Source organism: Dermacentor variabilis, chromosome 2 (genome assembly GCF_050947875.1).
Source record: "Dermacentor variabilis isolate Ectoservices chromosome 2, ASM5094787v1, whole genome shotgun sequence".
Classification (NCBI taxonomy): domain Eukaryota; kingdom Metazoa; phylum Arthropoda; class Arachnida; order Ixodida; family Ixodidae; genus Dermacentor; species Dermacentor variabilis.
This window is the reverse complement of record NC_134569.1, coordinates 143,639,093-143,659,164: the sequence shown is the minus strand read 5'-3', so window position 1 is coordinate 143,659,164 and position 20,072 is coordinate 143,639,093. Positions and strand designations below refer to the sequence as shown.

Below are 20,072 nucleotides of genomic sequence, written 5' to 3'. Positions count from 1 at the left end.
AAAAGCTCTCTTGGCATGTTACCCGTACCACGTGTAGCAAGTAAATAAACATCGTCCTATGCGAAGGCTTTCCCGCACTAGTCCTCCATTGGTCACGTGTCGAGGCGGGCCGTTCGGAAGCGGTGCTGCCGCTCTGCCGCCGCGATGAAATTCCAACTTGCCCGAACCTCGCCGCTCGAAACAGATTTCTGCGGCGCGGCGGCAGGATTCGTGAGCATTTTCGTTTGCATCGGAAACAGGCTAAAGATCTGCGCTCTAAAACGAGTCAAAGCTAACAGTTCAAACCGTGCAGCAGGCTACGAAACGCAGCAAGAAATTTCTCGACGTATGTGCGATGAACTGCCACATCTGACACACACGACCGAATGCAGACACGCGTGCAAGTACACGTGCGCATACAGATAACGGCGACTTTCGTGACCCGGCAGAGGCAAATGCAAGCTGAAGAGCCTTTTCTGTGTTCGATTAAACATCTTGAAAATTGACTTTGACGTTACATTACAAGCTTTCGTGATCACTTCATTTCTTAGATAAAAATAAAGCATTAACTTGTCCGCCAAATATAAAAAAAAGCATAATGCATACAAGTGTTGGCAAGCGAGTAGCCGGCACCGCTCTTCGCGCATAATGTGATCCACGTTTAAGATTCGTCGCTCTGTCTGCGCTTCTTCAGCATTCTTTTCTCGGAAGGTAACAATGAGACAGAAGAGTGTAGTATGACGCCGTTTTTAACACCGTCCTCGACAAACCCGAAGCGCCAGTGTGTCCATCACGGCCCAACGTAATGAAAGGAGAAAAAGAATTGATCGCCCGCCGCGCGCGAGGCACAGGTGTGGAAGAGAGTCGTGGCCAGCGAGCGCGGACCAGCGTTTGCGCGGACGTCATCGAGCGTTCCCGGGTGCCGCGAGTCGCGATCAACGCGGTCCTGGCAGACCGCGCGCGAGCGGCTGACGCTAACGCGTAAACTTTTCTGGTACAGCGCCTCGGCGGGCCTCAGCACCCGGTCGTGGTGATCCGACACAGTGCATACGCGCAGCTCATTGTCAAGGTGAGAATACTGACGACGTTGCTAAAGAGACACTAAACAGCGAGACTGAGTAAACCTAGAGTGAACAATGATTCTTCCCCATACTCTTCTGACTATTCGAACACCGGGAAAAAAAAAAAACTTGATTATACTATAGAAAACGGAAGGCCAAATTTCTCCCTTTTGAATTTCGCGCCTAAATCTCTGCATCGCACGTCATAGGGACGTTACAGACTCGAAATTATTTTTCTCGCTATCTAGGCCGGTATTGCGCAGAAAAGAAAGAAGCTGTCAAAACTTGCTAGGTTGAAACTTTGCTTCTTTTCCAATGCAATGTATTCTTTCTTTACAGAGAAACGATTAGCGAGACCTACGTAGACACTGTCAAAGTTCAATACGTCACGGCTAGCTGGAGCGCGGATTGAAAGTAGGCATAGCGTGGCCCACCTTTCTAGTTTTTCTCTCTCTCGCATATTTTCTTTTTTTTTTTTTGCCGATACCTCCTCTCAAGGTAAGAGTCACCGTTTTACTACTGCAGAAATGTTAACCAAACGGAGCTTAACCTAACTATCCTCTTTAGTTTCTCTTTTATGTATAACTGCGATGAAATAAATGTGGCAGCAATCGTCGCCGAGCGTAACGAACATATATACACCGGTGTGTCGAAACACTGCATGGTTAGGTATTTGTGCCGGTCGGGATTTCATTTCAGCCAGCCAAGGACGCTGGACATGCAACTCTCGAATACTGCTAGATTGAAGGACATTATACCCGTGCTTTCGAGTGCTGCCTTTTGACTCACTCTGCGGTCAGCGACCAAGACCTACTTGCGAGGCCCTAGGGTGGCCGATACACTTATTGTGTACTTTTGTTTCGTACTATGCAATAGAACGTCCTTTTCACGCAATTCGGTGACTCAGCACAGGGGTTGAATTAAACTGTGCTGCATAACCGGTCGGTCGTGAGCACTTTCCGGAGACGCCGCCACCACCTGAGAAGTTACCCACGAATTGGACTACCGCCGACCACGGGAAAGAAGCGTCACGTTGACGCGCCACTTAATCGCGTGACGCACAGGACTGCGGCAGTTCGTAGTGCGCGCGAGCGCACCCGTACGGGCCAATCGGCGCGCCGACCTTGCCACCTGGCTTCAGGCTTGCCTGCCTGCCGGCGGAAGAAAGCGAAAAGGGGGACCGCCCCTCCTTGCCCTCGTCCTCCGAAGCGAGAGGAAGTTTTTCAACTCTCCTCTCCCCCTTCCTCGCCAAGGTGGTGGCGGCAGCAGGAGGGGGGGCCTCCTTCTTCGCGAAGCGGGCAGCCGTACAGAACACAACCCGGAGAGCGATCGGCGGCGGCTGCGGCGGCGACGTAGCGTACGTCCCGCTTTTCCTTAGACCAGCCCCGAGTGGTGGCCCCCCTCCTCGCAAGAGTGCGTCGTCGGTGTGCGGTGCGTGCGGTGTGTGCTGGTTTGTGGTGGTTTCGGTGAGCTGTCCGAGCGCGCGCCATACAGCTACAGCCAGGATGCGGATGGACTGCGTGGACCGGGCCGTCTCGTGGCTCTTCAAGGTGGTCGGCGAGTTCATCGCTCGCTACCCGGGCTACTTCGTCATCGTGCCCCTGCTCGTGGCCGCCTGCCTGGCCACGGGCATCCAGCGCATGGTGTACGTGGACGACCCGGAGTACTTGTTCAGCCCCATCAACGGCCGGTCGCACGATGAGCGGCGCATCGTCGAGGCGCTCTTCCCGCAGAATACGTCGTTCAACTTCGACATCGGCCGCCAGACCAAGCCCGAGAAGTTCGGCCGCCTCATAGTGGTGACGCGCGACGGCGCCAACCTGCTCACGCGCAAGGTCTGGGACGAGATCGTGCTCCTGAACGAGATCATCAAGAACATGACCGTCCTCTGGGACGACGACATCTGGACGTACGAGCAGATCTGCGCGCGCGACGGCCGCTTCTGCTACCCCAACGAGCTGCTCGACTTCTACCCGTACATCGATCAAATCGAGAACGGCACCTTCAAGCTGGAGTACCCGCTCCGGATAGACAGGGCGCGCCAGAAGATCTACTTCACCGGCGCCCTCATGGGCGGCATCGAGCGCGACGCGGACGGTTTCATCAAGTCGGCGCAGGCGATGGCCATGTTCTACTACCTAGACACATCGTCGCGCAAGGCCAACCTGCGCTCGGAGGCCTGGGAGTACGCCTTCCTGGACCTGATGGAGTCGCTCGAGTTCGAGCACATCCAGCTGGCCTGGTTCACGTCGCGCTCGCTGGCCGACGAGCTGGAGAAGAACACGTCCACCGTGACGCCCTTCTTCAGCATCACCGTGGTGATCATGCTCATATTCACGGTGACCACGTGCCTCATGCGCGACGCGGTGCGCAGCAAGCCCTGGCTTGGCATCCTGGGCTGCGTGTCGGCCGCCGTGTCGGTCATAGCCGGATTCGGCATGGTCATCTACTTGGGGCTCGAGTTCATCGGCATCAACATGGCCGCGCCGTTCCTCATGCTGGGTGAGTGGTGACGCATGCTTTCTGCCAGAGCGAGTGTGCCTGCAGGCCGAGGCGCACCTTCACGTTCGGCTTCGTCTTGTCCGGGAGCACCGTCTTGCGCTTATCGTCCGCGATTCGTTCCAGAACTGTCGCGTGCATTGTTTCTTTATGAAGGAAAACGTGTATGACTGCAGGTGGGAGATAAGGACACAGTAATGTTTGCAATGGTATAGCTCTTCCCCATAAATGTGTGTTTCGTTTAAATTTGGTAGAGTGCGACTGTCGAAAGTTTCAGTCAAAAAAATTGCAGACCTCATTGTTATGGTTTAAAAGGGGCTGATGTAGGTATAAACTGCGTAGGATCACCAGACGACGCTCAAAGATGCACAGTTATCATGATCAGCGTCATGCACAACTCTAGAAAAACCATTACCTCGCTATATTTTTGTGCTTCCTCCCGTCGAAACGAAGTACCAACAGCTCTGGAAGGATGCTTTCGTTTCGACCTGCGCAAGTGGGGCCCCCGGAACTTCCGCCCGAGGCGTTTAGCCGCGTTAGTAATGCGCCGTCCGTGTCGCGTGGTCGTTCACACTGGGTGATTCGAGGCCGCGGCGAGAAGTGTTGGCTTAAACGACTCCGCCGTTCGTTCGATTTCGCGGCTTAGCTCTCGTCCGCCCCACACCATGCATACATACATATGGTATTATTATTTGTTTTCAACACATATACACAACGGGAAAGGGAAAGCGAGGAGCGGTTGGCATCTGCCACCGGAAGGGGCACAACGCCTGCCTAGTATTGCGGGTTCCGAGAATGACGCGATCCGGTGCAATGCACCGGCGCTGCTATATCGTACATATGTGCTTTGACCGCGTCGGAAGTGACTCACGGCGCATGAACTCTTACATGGAAAGAGTGATGCTGCGTTACCTTTGCCGTTTCCGAATTTCGCGATGCGTCGAATCTTCGGACATTCGCAAGAACTGTAGCCACCTCCCGCACTTTGATTGCACTATATCGCGAGAAAAAAAAGAGGAACGCCGTGTCCGTGGAGAGAGAAACAAGATGAATTAAACTCTGGGGTTTTATACGAGCCAAAACCGCGACATGGTTATGAGGCACGCCGAATAGCGAAGGGCTCCGCGTTAATTTTGACCGCCTGGGGTTCTGTAACGTGCACCCAAAGCACGGTACACGGCTTTTCATCCTCATCGAAATGCCGCCGCCATGGCCGGGATTCGAACCCGCGCCTTCGGGCTTCGCAGCGCAACACCAAAGCCACTGCGCCACCACGGCTGGCAGAATCAAGAATCGCTGAATAATGAAGCAAGTCGTTGGGCGTGTTTTGATCGGAACTGAAAACGTGGACATCCACGCGAACAGATGGTGCAGGCGGTGCGACCAGGTCAGGCGGCGCTGTCCTTGTTCGCACTCCTTGTCCCGTTGTCGACGCTGCTTGCCGTAAACCAGCCAGAGCTCTTTCAGTCATCGCATCAACGGCTGTATGCGCAGAAGGCCCTTTCTACCGGCGATGCCATTGATTCTTAGTAAGACCAGGCTGAGAACACGCTCGAACAACAGAAATGCTTTCGAGGACCTGCGGTCCTTGCTTTGCTTCGAATGAATGGATGAGTTGTCGGTTCACGAGCACGGCTCTGTTATCATTGGGATACATTCGCAATGAACCTCGTCAGCAAAAGGTTCTAAGCACCCGCGAAGAGTACATTAATCTACGCAATCGCAACACCTCTTTTTTTTAATCATCCGTGAAGTATTGCGTAACCGGCGATCAATCTCGTTGATGCACCACATTGCGTCCAGTAAGAACAAGGAGTAGTGGAGAAAAAGATGGAGAACGGGCTGCGTCTGAATAGATGGCATCATCATATCATGCAAATCAAGACTATAACACAACGGTCCTTTAAAGATAAATATTAAATCAGACTAAAAACTGGCGCGCCACCATTTGAAATCGTGGTGGGAATGGGGGAAATAGATTTTCTAGGCAACAGTTAAAAATAGAGACCAAGCTTTTGTTTTGCATTTCGAGCGGGAAAATGCGGCTCAGATGACGTCATTCGACGCCACACACATCGTGACGTTAGTTCGCAATTGGGCCTGCGTTGTGCAGGCAATGTCCATAAAACGCGCCAGGTCGACTTTCCGTTTATTATCGAATGATGCTCGACCCTTTTTTCATAGACGCAAGTCTTAGCCCAGCTAGGCGTCGCCACAATCGTAGTGGCCGTACAGTGCCTTAATGCCACGTCTCTCCACGGCGGCGCTGGCATCGAAGCACTCGATGTGCCAATGTTGCGACGCAGTTGCTGCGGTGTCTCCCGCACACTCCTTTCTTTACTTCCCCTATAATAGGTATTACGTTCCCCATTATGTTACAATATGTAAAGTATTATGTATGGGAGGAATGAATCAATCGAACTAATGCCATTGGAGGCTAGCGCGGCAAATCCAACGTGGAGTCGACATACGTCTTTTGTTCTTGCGGCCTTTCCAGCTTGTCCAGCGCCAGCTGGTGCTAGGCCATACCTGCAATTTCGCTTTAAGGATATATCTACCACTCGTTTCTGCGGTCCCTTTAAGCGCAACGTACGACCGCGAGTATTTCGTTACCACAGTGCATACTTTCGTTGTATAGACGCCACAAAATTAATATCGGTGTTTCACCTTCCGCAAGGACACGCTGACCCACTCGTAAAGCATTACATCACGAGCCACACATGGGCGTGTCACTTTCAGCGTCACCAGCGCATACGCGTCCGCCTTTACGCTGTCACCGTTGCTCGCTCTCAGCCAAAGGGTTATACACGTCTCTGCGCACTTCTCGCGAAGGGAGCTCGCGGTGGTGCGACACCGACTTGGTCGCAGAGCTCCTCGTTCCAAATGCAGTCCGGCGACGCTTATTGAGGAAGCGCTTGTGCCGGCAAGGACACGCTTACGCAGCATGTGTCACACACAGCGGCCCCCCTCCGCACTTCCCGCTTCTTACCCTATTGTTTCGCGCAGCGAGAAGAGAAACAGGGACGAGGAAAGAGAATGGTGCTCGCAAGGGGGCGTGGAGAGAGAGGCCGGCGCGGAAAAGCGCCTTTGCAGGAGGAAGCCGCGCCGTTCCTCCTGTACCCCGCGGATACGGTCCCGCCGCGAGGTGACGAAGTGACGACGGGCGCGTTAACGAGAAAACCACGGGTGCTATGTTTTGACACCATGGTATACATGATAACTTCGTGCGCGGTGGAAAGACGAGAGAAGAAAATAAAAAATAAACGTCCGCACGAAGAGCCGAACAAGAAATGTGCGCGCAAACAGTTCGCATTCTTTGAATCTACGAGTATAACCGCAAATGTTATTTGGCGACGGACAACAGGCGGTTTGCTAAACGGTTGCGTAAGAGAGCTCCCCCGCTTTTGGAAGGCAGCAGGTACTTACTTACACGACAAATTGGGATCGCGCGCTGGCATGACTCACCCGACGCTCAGCCCCGCCCCCTCCTCCTACACACACGCTCGCATGCGCACATAGACGCATACACAAACGCACACACACACACACATATACGCACAGCTTTGCGTATAGCACATCAATAACCTTCAGTACTGTTAACTTTCCTCCAAATATTCGAAGGCGTTTCAGTACTTGCCGAACCGGCATATATACTCCTTCGAGTTTGGGAAGCCCGTCAATTTCCATCACCACCGAGGGTTGTTCGGGGCCAGGTCGCGCTCAGGTGGCTCCGCCGGTTTGGTGCGCTGTACACAAGAGGAAAATGTCGAGCGGAGGAGGAACGACTCTGGCGCCGTATTTCCCGGAGGAAGTAAAAAAGAACGACGCTTCCTGTCAGTCAGCAGCAGTTCTTCGACAGGCCGTAGAGAGGGATGATGAAGACGTTTACTTTTCGCTGAAAGGATGATATCGCTCCCTTCCAATGAATGAGGTCGATGCCCGCGGCCAGTCAGAACCCTAAGTATTAGACTCGTATGTGCACCACTGGGAGGAACGAGCGTCACCCGATCCTAAACAGTAACCGTCGGCTGACGGACAAATTTTCAGAGACATTACTGCAGTTCTTGCACGATGCAGAACTGCACGCTTTCTTTCAAGATAGCTTTACTTTATTTTACTCTTTCGGTGAACCCTCAAAAAAAAAAAAAAAATGAAAAGGCCATTATTCAGGCCTACATTTTTTTCCTGGGCGTCATCTTCCAGCAAGGCACAGCAATTTCCTTGCAGTGCCCATCTTGGTGGGTTCAAACGCGGGGGCTGTATTCAACTTGGAACGCAGACATCTGAATGAAGCCTCCTATGTGTTTGCTAAATGCAGTCCTCTCCGTCGTCTTGTAACTAACACACAATAGACCTTTAGGTCATATTCGATTCCCAACTGCTTTCAGATCAACAGGCTTGATGACTCGCGGTAACAGCATGGGGAAGGTTGTTACAGCTATAGTGTGATGCGCTGACGGCGAAACGGGAGAGCTGCCTGTCAAGGCTGGGCTTACGCTACAGCAGCATAATGTAGCGGGACGATCGTATACATACTTGCTCGATAAAAGCGACCACTTTGTTTTCCGGGGAAAGAATGCCCTAAATGTGGCATGCACGTTAGATTCGAGCGCAAAACCAAAACTATAATAAGTGACAGGCAATCGTCATTGGCGTTAGAAAAATTCTGTAACCCAATCCAATCCACACGTCGCTGCAGCTATGGGAGCTGTGGCACAGCTCTGTGCCCGCATCGCAAGTTTGCTACGTTGCCAATGTCGGCGCGAGGCGTTTAAGAAATGTGGTATCCGAAACGAAGCGGATGGCACCGGAGACTAGACGCTCCGAGCTGTTGATAGTGATAAGGAGCCCTGTGACGACGGCGACTGATGTCCGGTCCACTGTAACTGGTATACCCGATAAGCTTTCTTCCTTTTTCCCAAGTCAGAAGTTGCGATTACCGTCACTCTTACATAGAGAGAAGTTGCGCACGGAACAATCAAGGGCATTCCATTTACAAGCATAGAAACCGGGCCGCGTGTGACAATTGAGGTCATGGTATTCTTTTTTTTTTTTTCTGTCCGCGAAAAGAAAATCTAGAGCGCTTCGCAGCCGCGACAGAACCGAAAATATACGGCACACAGCGATTCCCTTCTTTTATCTGACAGCGGAGTCTTGAGGGCAAGTTTGCACCGCCGAGACAGGCTCCGTGGCTAAGCGTGTCAAAGCGCGGACGTGAAACTCGAACAGGTTGTCTTTCCAGCGCGCGGTCGGCGCGGTCGCTACGCGTTTGCGTAACCGGACGCTGCTGGAAGCGCTTCCGGAAACTCGATTTCAGCAGGAAACGGTGCGGAAGCTTCGCGCCACCGCGCGCATTTTTTTTTTACATATTTCTTTCCCCCATGAACTTTCCGTCGACGGCGCACCTCGCCGTCTCGTGCTTTCGGCTGACAGCGCCGAATGTGTTACTTTCCCGCTAATGCGACCGCTTCGACGAATGCCACACGCACACACGCACGCACACACACACACACACAAGAGTGAGCGTGCACCGTAATAAAGGGTTTATCCCGGGATACATTTTAAGATAGTATCGACTTGGCCGACTGAGCAATGTTGGTACGCAAACATATTGTGATACTTGCGAAGGTGACAAATAATGAGCACAGTGAGAAGTGCGCAAGACATGCGCCGATTTGCAACTAGTCTTTTTCATTACAAAACTTTCACGTACAGTACGTACATACTGTATGCTGTGCTTATAGCATGCGCGTACAATATCAGCAGAAAAGAGATATCATGAGCCATTCCGGTGTCTGATGGTGGATGACCAGCGACGCGAAGCTGTTTAGCATACGACACAGTGGTGACAAAAAGAGACGGAGAGAGATAAGGGAGGCAAGGATGTTAACCAGTCAAGAGTCTGGTTGGCTACATAATTCTGAACATAGGTACGGACTCGGTCACCGTGATTTTTATATACATTCGCTTGGACGACGGGACCACCACCCCGAGGAGCCGGAGGAAACTAGACGCGTGACGTGGGGCGGCCACCAAGGGAGAGGGGAGGAAAAGGAGACACGCACGCGCTTGGAACGCCGACAAAGAGAGGATGGTGGAAACGTAAACATGGCCGACGCGGATCAAAGTGTAGTATCTCTTCTTATCAGCTTAGTATCTGATACGGGTTGTATTTAGACCCAAGATATCAAACGTGTTTTTGCAAGTTGGCGGAGTGCTTGAAGCCTGCTTCACCTGCGCCGTGGGTCGGCCCGGTATTGTACTATCTTCGGGATGAGTCCGTGTTTTTTTGGTCTTCGGACATTGATCCGCCGGAAACTAGCCATATACAGCTTAGCTGTATAAGGCAGATATGATTCCAACACTTTAGTACATATCTGAAGGACGCGCTTGCGTATGCAGAAAGTGATATAGCTGTGATATGCATGTCGTTCGGTGATGTAAGTATACTAAGTTCTTGTAATCACATCTGCTTTTTCTTGCGCTAATGTTGTTGCGTATAATATGAGTGTTCTTTACTAAAAATAATGTTTGCGAGTCAATGCACGCCTTGGGCATTTCGAGCACTCGAGGCCTTACATGTGCTGCTCGGATTCTTATAACGACTTTTGAATCGTGACACTGACTTTGAATGTTGTAGCGCATCGCATCGCGTTATTGTGTGCATTCTTTTTTCTCTTTTTATTTTTTATTCCGTCTATCACCGTTACATCACATTTTACTCAATTTCGGAGCGCAGCGTAGCCAGCCTGCATGCTCACACTGGCTCCGTCTCTCTTTGTCCTCCCTAATCCTCCTCCTTTCTGCCATTTTTCTTTTGTTTTGTTTTTGTGAGCGCCGTACGAATTACGAGTTGATTTTGGCGAGTTGAAATATAGCGAATCAGTGCAAAACCGACGCAGACCGCAGACTGAAACGAGTCGCGTTGGATGCATCACCGCATTCCAACCAAATCACGAGGTATACACACATTGCATGGGTGATGGTATGCGTCACTGCGACACGGCGGCGTATTTACATGCACCACGCGATAAGATTCGTCGCGTGTCGAACTACATGGCCTCTCCTGCAGCGTCAACGCGATTCGCCTTCCTAGCGAACTGTAATAATAATAATATTTGGGGTTTTACGTGCCAAAACCACTTTCTGATTATGAGGCACGCCGTAGTGGAGGACTCCGGAAATTTTGACCACCTGGGGTTCTTTAACGTGCACCTAAATCTAAGCACACGGGTGTTTTCGCATTTCGCCCCCATCGAAATGCGGCCGCCGTGGCCGGGATTCGATCCCGCGACCTCGTGCTCAGCAGCCCATCACCATAGCCACTGAGGAACCACGGCGGGTCCTAGCGAACTGTACCGCCGCTTGCACGGATGCGATGAATGCGCTGCATAGAAATTCGATGCAGCGCTCCCCTTGTCGCATGCACTTAAACACCGCTCTCTATACAATAGCGCGAGTCACGTTCGTGTGTGAAGCTGGCGCTCCCCGGTGGGTAAGAAGAGAAGACACGCGTTTCGTTTTTTTTTTTTAATGTCTTATTTTCTGTTTCAGCCTTCCCTTTTGAGCCGTTGACTTCGTTGAAATTTCTTCACCTCAGTATACCGTGGTTTACACATAAGCTGTGCCATCTGCGGAGTGTGGCGTCGGCCAATCACAGAAGCTGGCTACGCGACCGCGCTCACCGGGCGCAATGCTCTCTGCGTGTAACGTCGGCTGGGGCAAAATCTTCGTTTTCCTGTATACCTGTAGCTGCCGCGTTGGTGTCCTCGCTGGGCGCCGCGGATTTGTTTATTTCTCTGCAAAATTCTGGCAATGCACGTTGAGATTCGTGCGACGGAGTTCCCGCGTGTCACCGAAATTACTCTCAGAAGTGAGCGCGACAGCGGCTGTCGCTGTGACAGTTTGCCGACCCCGCGCGCTGTGGGTACAATCAGTTTAAGCGAAGCTTTCACTGGCGTTTGCCATGCACTCCGGCGATGGCGGCTCAGCGCGAGCCGATGACGAAGAACGAAACGAATCGGAAATAAAATGGATCGCGACGAGATGCTATAGCTATGTAGCGTTTTATGCAGATCCATTTCCATTTCCCCTTCTTTTCATCTCTGCTATTAGATCGCGGACACTGCAGCGCCAGCCCTATCGCCGGGACAAGCCAAATGGCGCGACTGATAAGAAGTGAATATCGAAAAACGAAAGAAAAAAAAAGGAGCAGTGCCCTTCCACTTTGTGAAGAAGTATATGAGCAGCGAAGCGTTGTAACGTGGGCCTCTTAATGGGCGAACTGCACCTCCGCCGCGGCTCGGCCATGTATTGCACTATCTTCGGGATCGGCCCTCGTATTGGGAGTGCTTAACGCCTGCGTCACCTACGCCGCGGATCGGCCCGGCAGTGCACCATCTTCAGGATCGGCCCACGTATGGGGAGTTTCGTTTCTCCACATGTACACGATTCTGGGGGAGCTAGCCCTTAATTAACAGCTTCGCTGTAAAAAAAAAAATCCTTACAAAACGTTGACCCAGGGGCTTAAAAAGAAAGGTTTCTAGCGACCTCTAGCCTACCCCGGCGTGAAAGTGAGACGGGCGATACCGCGTTGTGAACGACGAAGGCAACACCCCCCCGAATACCGTACATTGCAGTTAGGAAACGCGAAGTCCCGCTGCGCCGTCGTCGAGACGGCGTTGGCCAACTGCGCGCGGCACGCTGACCTGAAGTCTCGCAGAGGCTCGCTTCTGCTCTCGCAGGCGCAAGGGCGCGGTGTACCGATCCGCTGAGCACCACGTGACCTCATCGGCGGCGTCGCGCCGCTCGTCGCGTTGCGCAGCCGCCGGAGATTTCAAGCTGATCACCCGAGATCACGGCTTCTCGAAATTTCGAGCTTTTACGTGCCAAAACCACGATCTGATTATGAGGCACGCCGTAGTGGAGGACTCCGGAAATTCGGACCACCTGGGGTTGTTTAACGCGCACCTCAATCTAAGTATACACGGGTGTTTTCGCATTTCGCCCCCATTGAAATGCGGCTGCCATGGCCGGGATTCGATCCCGCGACCTCGTGCAGTCGAATGCATGCATAGTCACTAAGCAACCATGGCGGGTTTCTCACGGCTTTTGCAGCCGCCTTGAGGTTCGTCACGAGTTACGAATTATGACTGAGTGTTCTTGAGGTAGCTAGGTTTCTATATATTTCCAAAAAGGAAAGAAACGCAGCGCGAAGCTCACAACAAAAATGTTAGGGCCCTGTATAGCACAAATACTTAAGTTACGTATATAACCCCTTCAGGCGTCGTGCGCTAATTTGTGTGCGCTATTTGCTTTTTTCCTTGTCAAGTGGCTGCCGAGTAAAAGCAGAAGACATTGCGCGTGAGCTGAATAGATCTGCCGGCTCAATGGGCCTTCGTTGCACTTCTAACGTGCTCCGCACTTCAACGTGCGACCACCTTGCCGAAGGTACTGTACCACGTGTTATGGGACGTTCGACGTGGCGCGTTCCGGCAGCGAAGTAGAAGGAATAATCTTGAATGAATCTCGTGAAGAATGCAGGGCAATAATGAAATTTTGGAAGTGCTCTAAATCTGAGATTGAGCTTTTTAATTAAAGAAAAACGAATTATTACTGACTGATCATTAGTAGGTAATCAATTACCGTCTAACTATGATGATTCATCAGACAATGCACAAAGAACCGTCACACCACCATGTATTTCTTGCAGCGGAGTGTCGAGAGCGTTTAAATGTAGTTGTGTAGATTTGACACATTTATAGACAGGCCATCATAATTCGCGCATGGGGGCGACAAGGTCGGTCATCGTAATTGCGAGAATGTTTCAATTAGGGATACAGGCCTCTTATAGGTTATGCCTTATATCACCTAAAGAACTGAAATAATTGTCTCAAGTGTAGCTGCGCCAGTTACTATTTAGTTTAGGGCCTCCCGATGTAAGAAAAAGAACGTTAATTACCAGCATTTATATATAGAGAGCAACACGTTGAACGTGTCAAACCTCTTACTACAACATTTGAATACGATTTTCTTTTCGTTACTATCTGCACTAAATTGACTTGCGACATTGTTTTTAGTTTGTGGACGGGTATGTTTGCATTCAACACTCCAAGTTCAAGATTATTTATCTTGTGAAGTCGCTAACCGGCGACATTTCAGAAGTAAGTTGCGTCTCTATCTCTTTGATACTCAAAGCCCCTTAGTTCAAGTTCATAATTGTTATCCAAGTTGGATCTTATTATTTGCCGACTCTTACGTTATACGAACGTGAAAAACGCATTGTGCCTAAATATAATCTGTTTAAAATATCGTGTCCAAAGATAATCTTACGACCTTTCATGAAATTACATCACATTACAGACAACGCAGGAGAAAATTCCCTCCCCCCAGCCCGAAACTGAGCAGGGCTCAGGCTGTTACTTTCAGACTTTTACAGACGAGATCCTACCTCACCCCGAGAGCGCTTAGTTGGATAGACCCGAACTTCCCGCAATCGTGCTCCAAATGCGGTCACGCGTGCTGCTCCTTCGACCACATGCTCTGGCTGTGCCCGTACAACGCGGGCTCCGACTTTCATAACAAGTCCAAGTGGGACGCCTTGCTGAAGAGCTCGGATTTCACAAACCAACTACAGGCCGTCCAGAGGGCCCGCGACGTCGCGGAGAGTCACCACCTCCCTGTCCCGTCGTGGGCGGAGCCACCAACTTGATCGGGGAGCCTTCGGTCCCCCCAATCGAGTTCCTCAGGACACTCCAATAAAGTTCTTGTCACTGTCACATGCCAAAAGCAACTTTACTCCTTAGGGGGCCCCAAAGTGACCTTCTCCTAACTTATGTCACTGCAAAAACTACTTTTATTTGCCTAAACGCAGTCGAAGGTGTAGCACCGTGCGTTGAGTCCGTGTCGATCCCGTGTCGGCGCTGCGCCCTCAAATTTAAGATGATGTAGTGGTATTCTATATAAAAAAAAAAAACTGCGACTGCGTGCTTCTTGTTGTCCGCAGTGACACAACAGTCTATACCAATCGGTCAATTGGTATCTACAACATTAGCAATATTTATTTTCGCTCTATCAGAAATGCAGACGGAGGGGCCTGGGAGAAGACAGCATTTCGGAACGGCGTCAATTAGTGTCAGATTAGCGCCAATTTTTCCCGAGAACTGACGGGGGTAAAACGCGCTTAAGACACTTCCATAATCGCAGTTCCCTGTCCACCTGACATCACGTCCGAAAGGATTATTCTTTCAGATAATCGCTTCCGGGGTAACCTAGGAAACGACTGGAGGCGATGTCCAATATAATGTAGTACGCCCCTTTGGAGGATATACGAAAGAGTTGTAATGCGTCGCGAACCCTGCAGCGTCCGAAGATGACGTCAGCGCGCAGTAAAGAGCGTGGGCAAGCGTACGCCGAACAGCCTTCATTCCCTCCTCTTATCTGCCGGCGCCCGCTTCCTCCAAACCCACATTTAGCTATCGTGCGTCGCAACTGCCGCGGTGACTGTGTGTCCCATTTCATATAGCTTCCTCGGCCGGTGTAGTACACAGCTGCACCTCCGTTGGAGCAGCAGATAAGGGAGCAGGCGCACTCACTCGGGGTGTACACACTCAGCGACGGCTGCCGGTTACGTCAACGAAGAAAAAAAAAAGAAAGGCTTGCACAACCGATCAACGTGACTGCGGACGCGTTTCCTGCCGGCCTCCGCAAAACAGAATGGGCATGGCTCATTGCAACGCGTCCCGGATTGAGAAAATGTGTCCCAAGATGAGCGCTCGAGCTCCTCCGGAATTCGATATGCTTCGTGCGTCTCTTGCGGCCGATTCGCGGTGCGCGCTAAAGCAAGGTTACCTTTTTTTTTTCTTTCTTCACGTGTTGTCAGTGACATCTTGGCCTTGCACGAAGCCCGGATGCCACAAGGCGGCAGAGGGGCCCTGGACATAAGGGGGACTCTGCTTTGCAGACCATCGGCGATTCGAGCTGAAATTAAGTTTTGCTCTTCTCTCTCTCTCTCTCTCTCTCTCTCTCTCTCTCTCTCTCTGTCGAGTCCGTCGTGAGCTGCGGTTCTCGGCTTCGGATAACCTCTTGTGCAAGGCCTTGTGGTTTGCGAACATTCCAACATTCCCAGATCGTACAGTCGTCCATTCGTGTGTATATATATATATATATATATATATATATATATATATATATATATATATATATATATATATATATATATATATATATATATATATATAAAATCATCATCATCATCAGCCTGGTTACGCCCACTGCAGGGCAAAGGCCTCTCCCATACTTCTCCAACAACCTCCTATGAACACAACAATCAATATATATATATATATATATTTATATATATATATATATATATATATATATATATACCTCATTAGTATTGAAGTGCTCAAAGCAGTTTAAGTTCAGAGCGAAGGCCCGTGGAATCGTTAATTAATTGAATTAATTGACTGACACACACACTGCGGCAATTCCATCGAGTAGAAAGCGTTCTTCATGTCAGAGGACAGCTGCGCTTGCCCAGATCGGTAATTGTCAGCCCTTGCACCTGCGCCCCTGGTGGGGTCCCGTGCTTGCAATAACTGGGCACATGGATGCATTCGAGTGTTTATCCTCCAAACCTGTTGTTGGGCTCACGGCTTTTCGGGGTGTCGCTGTCGAGTGGGCACGTTTGATGGTCGTTCAAATTTGTCGCAGATAAAGTGGTCCATACTAAATTGAGAATTCGGAAAGCCATTTACTGTGCCAGCTAGCGGCCGAGAGTAGCTATACCGCTTTTAGAAATGCATGAAAACGCTTTGGTAATCTCAGGAATGATAAACGAATGGTACAAGCTTGTTGAATTAATTAATTAATTAATTAGAGAACGCCCCCGTGTTCTCAAACATCGCTTTTTCCTTTTCTCTCGTCTCCACTTTGTTGCCTTCCATTCATCCATTTTTCTTGCGAAGGCTAGTCTATAAGGTAATATGAGAAAGAGGGGAATGCCGGGAAGCTTAACATAATGCGCATTATTCAACGCACACTTATATTACTGCGCTTTACTAAGGTGTACAATAACCAAAACTAACATACATACAGTTCTTATGTTGCAGAAGAATATAATTCGCTATGTTGGAAATGTAGGAAATTCAAGCACCAGACAAGCGCTTCCCTAAGTATAAAGTTATTCGAACCATGTGGTAAACTATACACTGTTCATTTATTGCATACTGCACAATATTCCTAAGAATTTCCTAGGAACTACATAAAACATTTAGCCTCCTTAGAGCGTCGTCTCATTATTGCGAACGCAAGAAATCCTGAGGTATAGTCAATCCCACACTTCAGAATATTCTATAAACATCAGTCGTGAATACATCACGTGCCAAAGTCACTTTGAACGAATACAAAAATATCGAGAACTTCAGTGGACAAGAACTCCGCTCATACTTTATTCGCTTGTAATGTATCTGATGTGATTATCATTCTTTCTTTCTGCATCGTTATAAGTGTATATGTATACTGTACAACCTGTTTCGTTTTCTTAGCAAATGTTAATCTTCTAAACTTCACTCCCATGCTGCATTGTACAGCTGGTGTTAGATTGTTTTGTTTAGCTGCACTATTGGCTATAATAGTGTTGTAAAAAATTTATTGTGCTGGAACGTCTTGAAATGCTGGTAAGTTACCGTGATGGATGTTTCAGGTTTTCCGTTCCCAGCTATTCCGTTCGTGAGGAACTTCAGCGACAGCTGGGATTCGTCGCGATATTACATTTACTGTACATGCGCGAATTACTGGGCTGAACACGAATGACTGTACATGCGCGTACAGTGTTTGCTGCACTACTGCCTTGTCTGGTCTTCTGGGTAGCGCCAAGCCCAACATGACCATAGGAGCCTCTAAACTGGAGAATAAAATAGATTTGATTTGAAAAGGGGGGTTCAACAATGCCCCTTTGGCTGCGCTCTGGGACGGGCAGAAACAGAGATGGGAACTCAGGGTAAGGAAATATAAGTGGGCGCGCGCGCTATGTGCGTTGTCGCCATGAACGCTCGCTCTAAGACGTGGGTGGTCGCGGAGTCGGGCAGTCTTCGGGAAACGCGGCAGCGTTCGTAATTCGCAAATCTGCGCAGCGACGATCTGTACTGGTGTTCAGTCATGGAAGAGGCCCGGGCCAAAGAAATCGTGATCTACCGTTCCCTCCCTGCTCGGCATGATTCCCGATTTCCCGCGTCGTTCAGGCAGCAACACGCGGTCAGTAGTACAACAAAGCGAAAAAAAAAATGCAAGGTTTAAAAAAGAAAAAAAAAGAAGTTTCCTTATTTATTGTGGGCAATAGGCAACAGAAAAAGCATCTGAACATTTAGATTTTTTCTGAGATAGGAGTCCCCGTTAGCATTATAGGGTGCGCCTACATCTCTCTTTTATTTTCATTTCAATATATCATATATATGTAAGGTTGAACGCAAGAGCGTGGCCTCGTATTCCGCGAGCACCGTTAAGCTGCTCGTCTTGTTTCTCTTCTCTCTTTTTTTTTTTTTTTTTTTTTGCGACGAGAGCAGCCAAGAGTGTGTGGCAAATCAAACGCAGAGCGCTCCGCGTGCCAGGCTTCTTGTTGTTATCCTCGCGGCGGGAAGGCTGTTTCAGCTCGCTGGACCGAGGGAAAAAAAAAAGAAAAGAAAATCCAGTGAGGCTGTCGTGGTCGCGCGCATCGTGACGAGCGAGAGTTCTTCGCGGGACTCGGAAGGGCACGCAGTTTCCCCTCGGAGGAACGGTGCCAAGACGATTCTCCTTACCTGAATGTTTCGCTTACCAAAACTCGGCCGCCTATTTATTTTTTGTTTCTTTGTCGCCTTCTTTTCCCTTCTTTCCTCGTTTTCTGTTATTTCGCTATTCGTGCTGATCGCTGATGCGTGCCCCTGACTCAGTCGTGCTGACACGTTCTTCAGTCGGCGTTTTAAGAGAGCCACTTGCATTCGGCGGTTCGTTCGATAGAAAAAGCTTGGGAGTCAAAGTAATTCGCCAGAGGGTCTGAGTGTGCCCGAGACAGAAAACGAAGGACATGCGTAACGAAGCGATTGCCGTCCCGAGATGTAAACAGTGCGGTAGACCATTACCGCTACGCGGCAGTGAGGGCTGGTTAATTGCTATATAGAGGCTTCATGCGTTTCGGGTACTCGTATAGATGCACGCACACGAGATTCCCGCAAGCTTGAGGAGCGGGAGAGAACGAGGACACGCGGAAGGAAGGAGAGAGAGAAAAATAACAAAACAGCAGCGCATTAAACGGTTTAACTGCGCGTTCCTCGCCGAAGCTGCCTGTCCTGGCCCGGTGGTATACGCGTATAGCTGACAAGCAGGGGAGGAATGCAAAAGCGTTCCTGTAACTACAGTTATAAATGCACGTTGGAGAGCCCCAGCTGGTCAAAGTGCAATCCGGAGTCCTCCACCATACGGCGTGCTTCATAATCATATCGTGGTTTCGGCACGTACAAGGCCCGGAATTTAATTGGATATGAACATTCTCTAGTGGATGCTGAAAAAAAAGAAAGAAGGAAGAAACAGAGAAAGGTCGGCCATTTTACGATTCATGCACAGGCTTATCTTCTGCTTCAGAACATCGCGTGCGCATTTTTGATCGGATGCCTTATTTACAACGTGTGGTGGGAGAAAAACAGACGAGGTCGATGTCACGCTGTCGAAACCGCCCGCGTCACCCAGTCACGGCATCGCTGTTATTACACACCCCACCCGGCGCTCGTCTCGAAGCAAGCAGCACCGAGGAGGAAGGTACCTGCCAGCATGCACGCTTGTCACAAGGCTGGGCGTGTGGGTTGCCATCGACGATCTCGATGTCCCAAGGCGTTTCTGCCACCGCGGCTTGAGACGAAGGAGCAATCTGATTTGACGTCGCGGTGGTTGGATAATTTCTTCACGATTAGCGCCTATATGTTCGCGCATAAGTTTTTCCAGGGAGATGGCTAACGAAAATGTCTAGAAGCTGAGAGACACAATTTTTTGATCAAGTGAGGCTTATGTGAAATAAGTACGTCTACTCAATCCAAGAAAACGCATGCAATCCAAGAAAACAAACCTTGCCTTTCTTTTTTTTTTATCATCTACATAGCTCGTGTCAGCAGAGAGTTAAACTCACAATAATCTTCGATTTTTAGAGAAGTGAAGTGTAACTGTGTTTCCCTGCGCACAGGGGGGGGGGGGGTAGGGGTGTAACTGATATATATATATATATATATATATATATATATATATATATATATATATATATATATATATATATATATATATAATGATTTGTGCCTGTGGCGCCCTCGGCAAGAACAATACGAATTATTGCGTCCGCGCCGCACAGCTATTTCCGCCGCAGCTTTCCTCCCGCGTCTCGTGGTGCGACGTGAGTATGCGTGTTGTTTGTTTTTCGAAACGGTGACGGGCGAACTCTGTAGTGGGAGAGCAGATGGGCGTGTCCTTTAACGTTTGCTCGCTTGCCCGACGGCGAAACGCGTCGTTGCT

The 20,072-nt window shown here is 49.9% G+C and overlaps 1 protein-coding gene and 1 pseudogene across 1 annotated transcript in view; both read left to right on the top strand.

Annotated features, from left to right (window-relative positions):
• Window positions 1-2,284: 2,284 nt before the first annotated feature.
• Ptr (patched domain-containing protein) overlaps window positions 2,285-20,072 on the top strand; it is a 121,811-nt gene continuing 104,023 nt past the window's right edge. The window contains exon 1 of the mRNA XM_075682175.1: window positions 2,285-3,542. Coding sequence (XP_075538290.1) covers window positions 2,546-3,542 — 997 coding nt within the window. The 5' untranslated portion in view covers window positions 2,285-2,545. The remainder of the gene's footprint in view (window positions 3,543-20,072) is intronic.
• LOC142573503 (U2 spliceosomal RNA) lies at window positions 9,648-9,827 on the top strand (annotated as a pseudogene).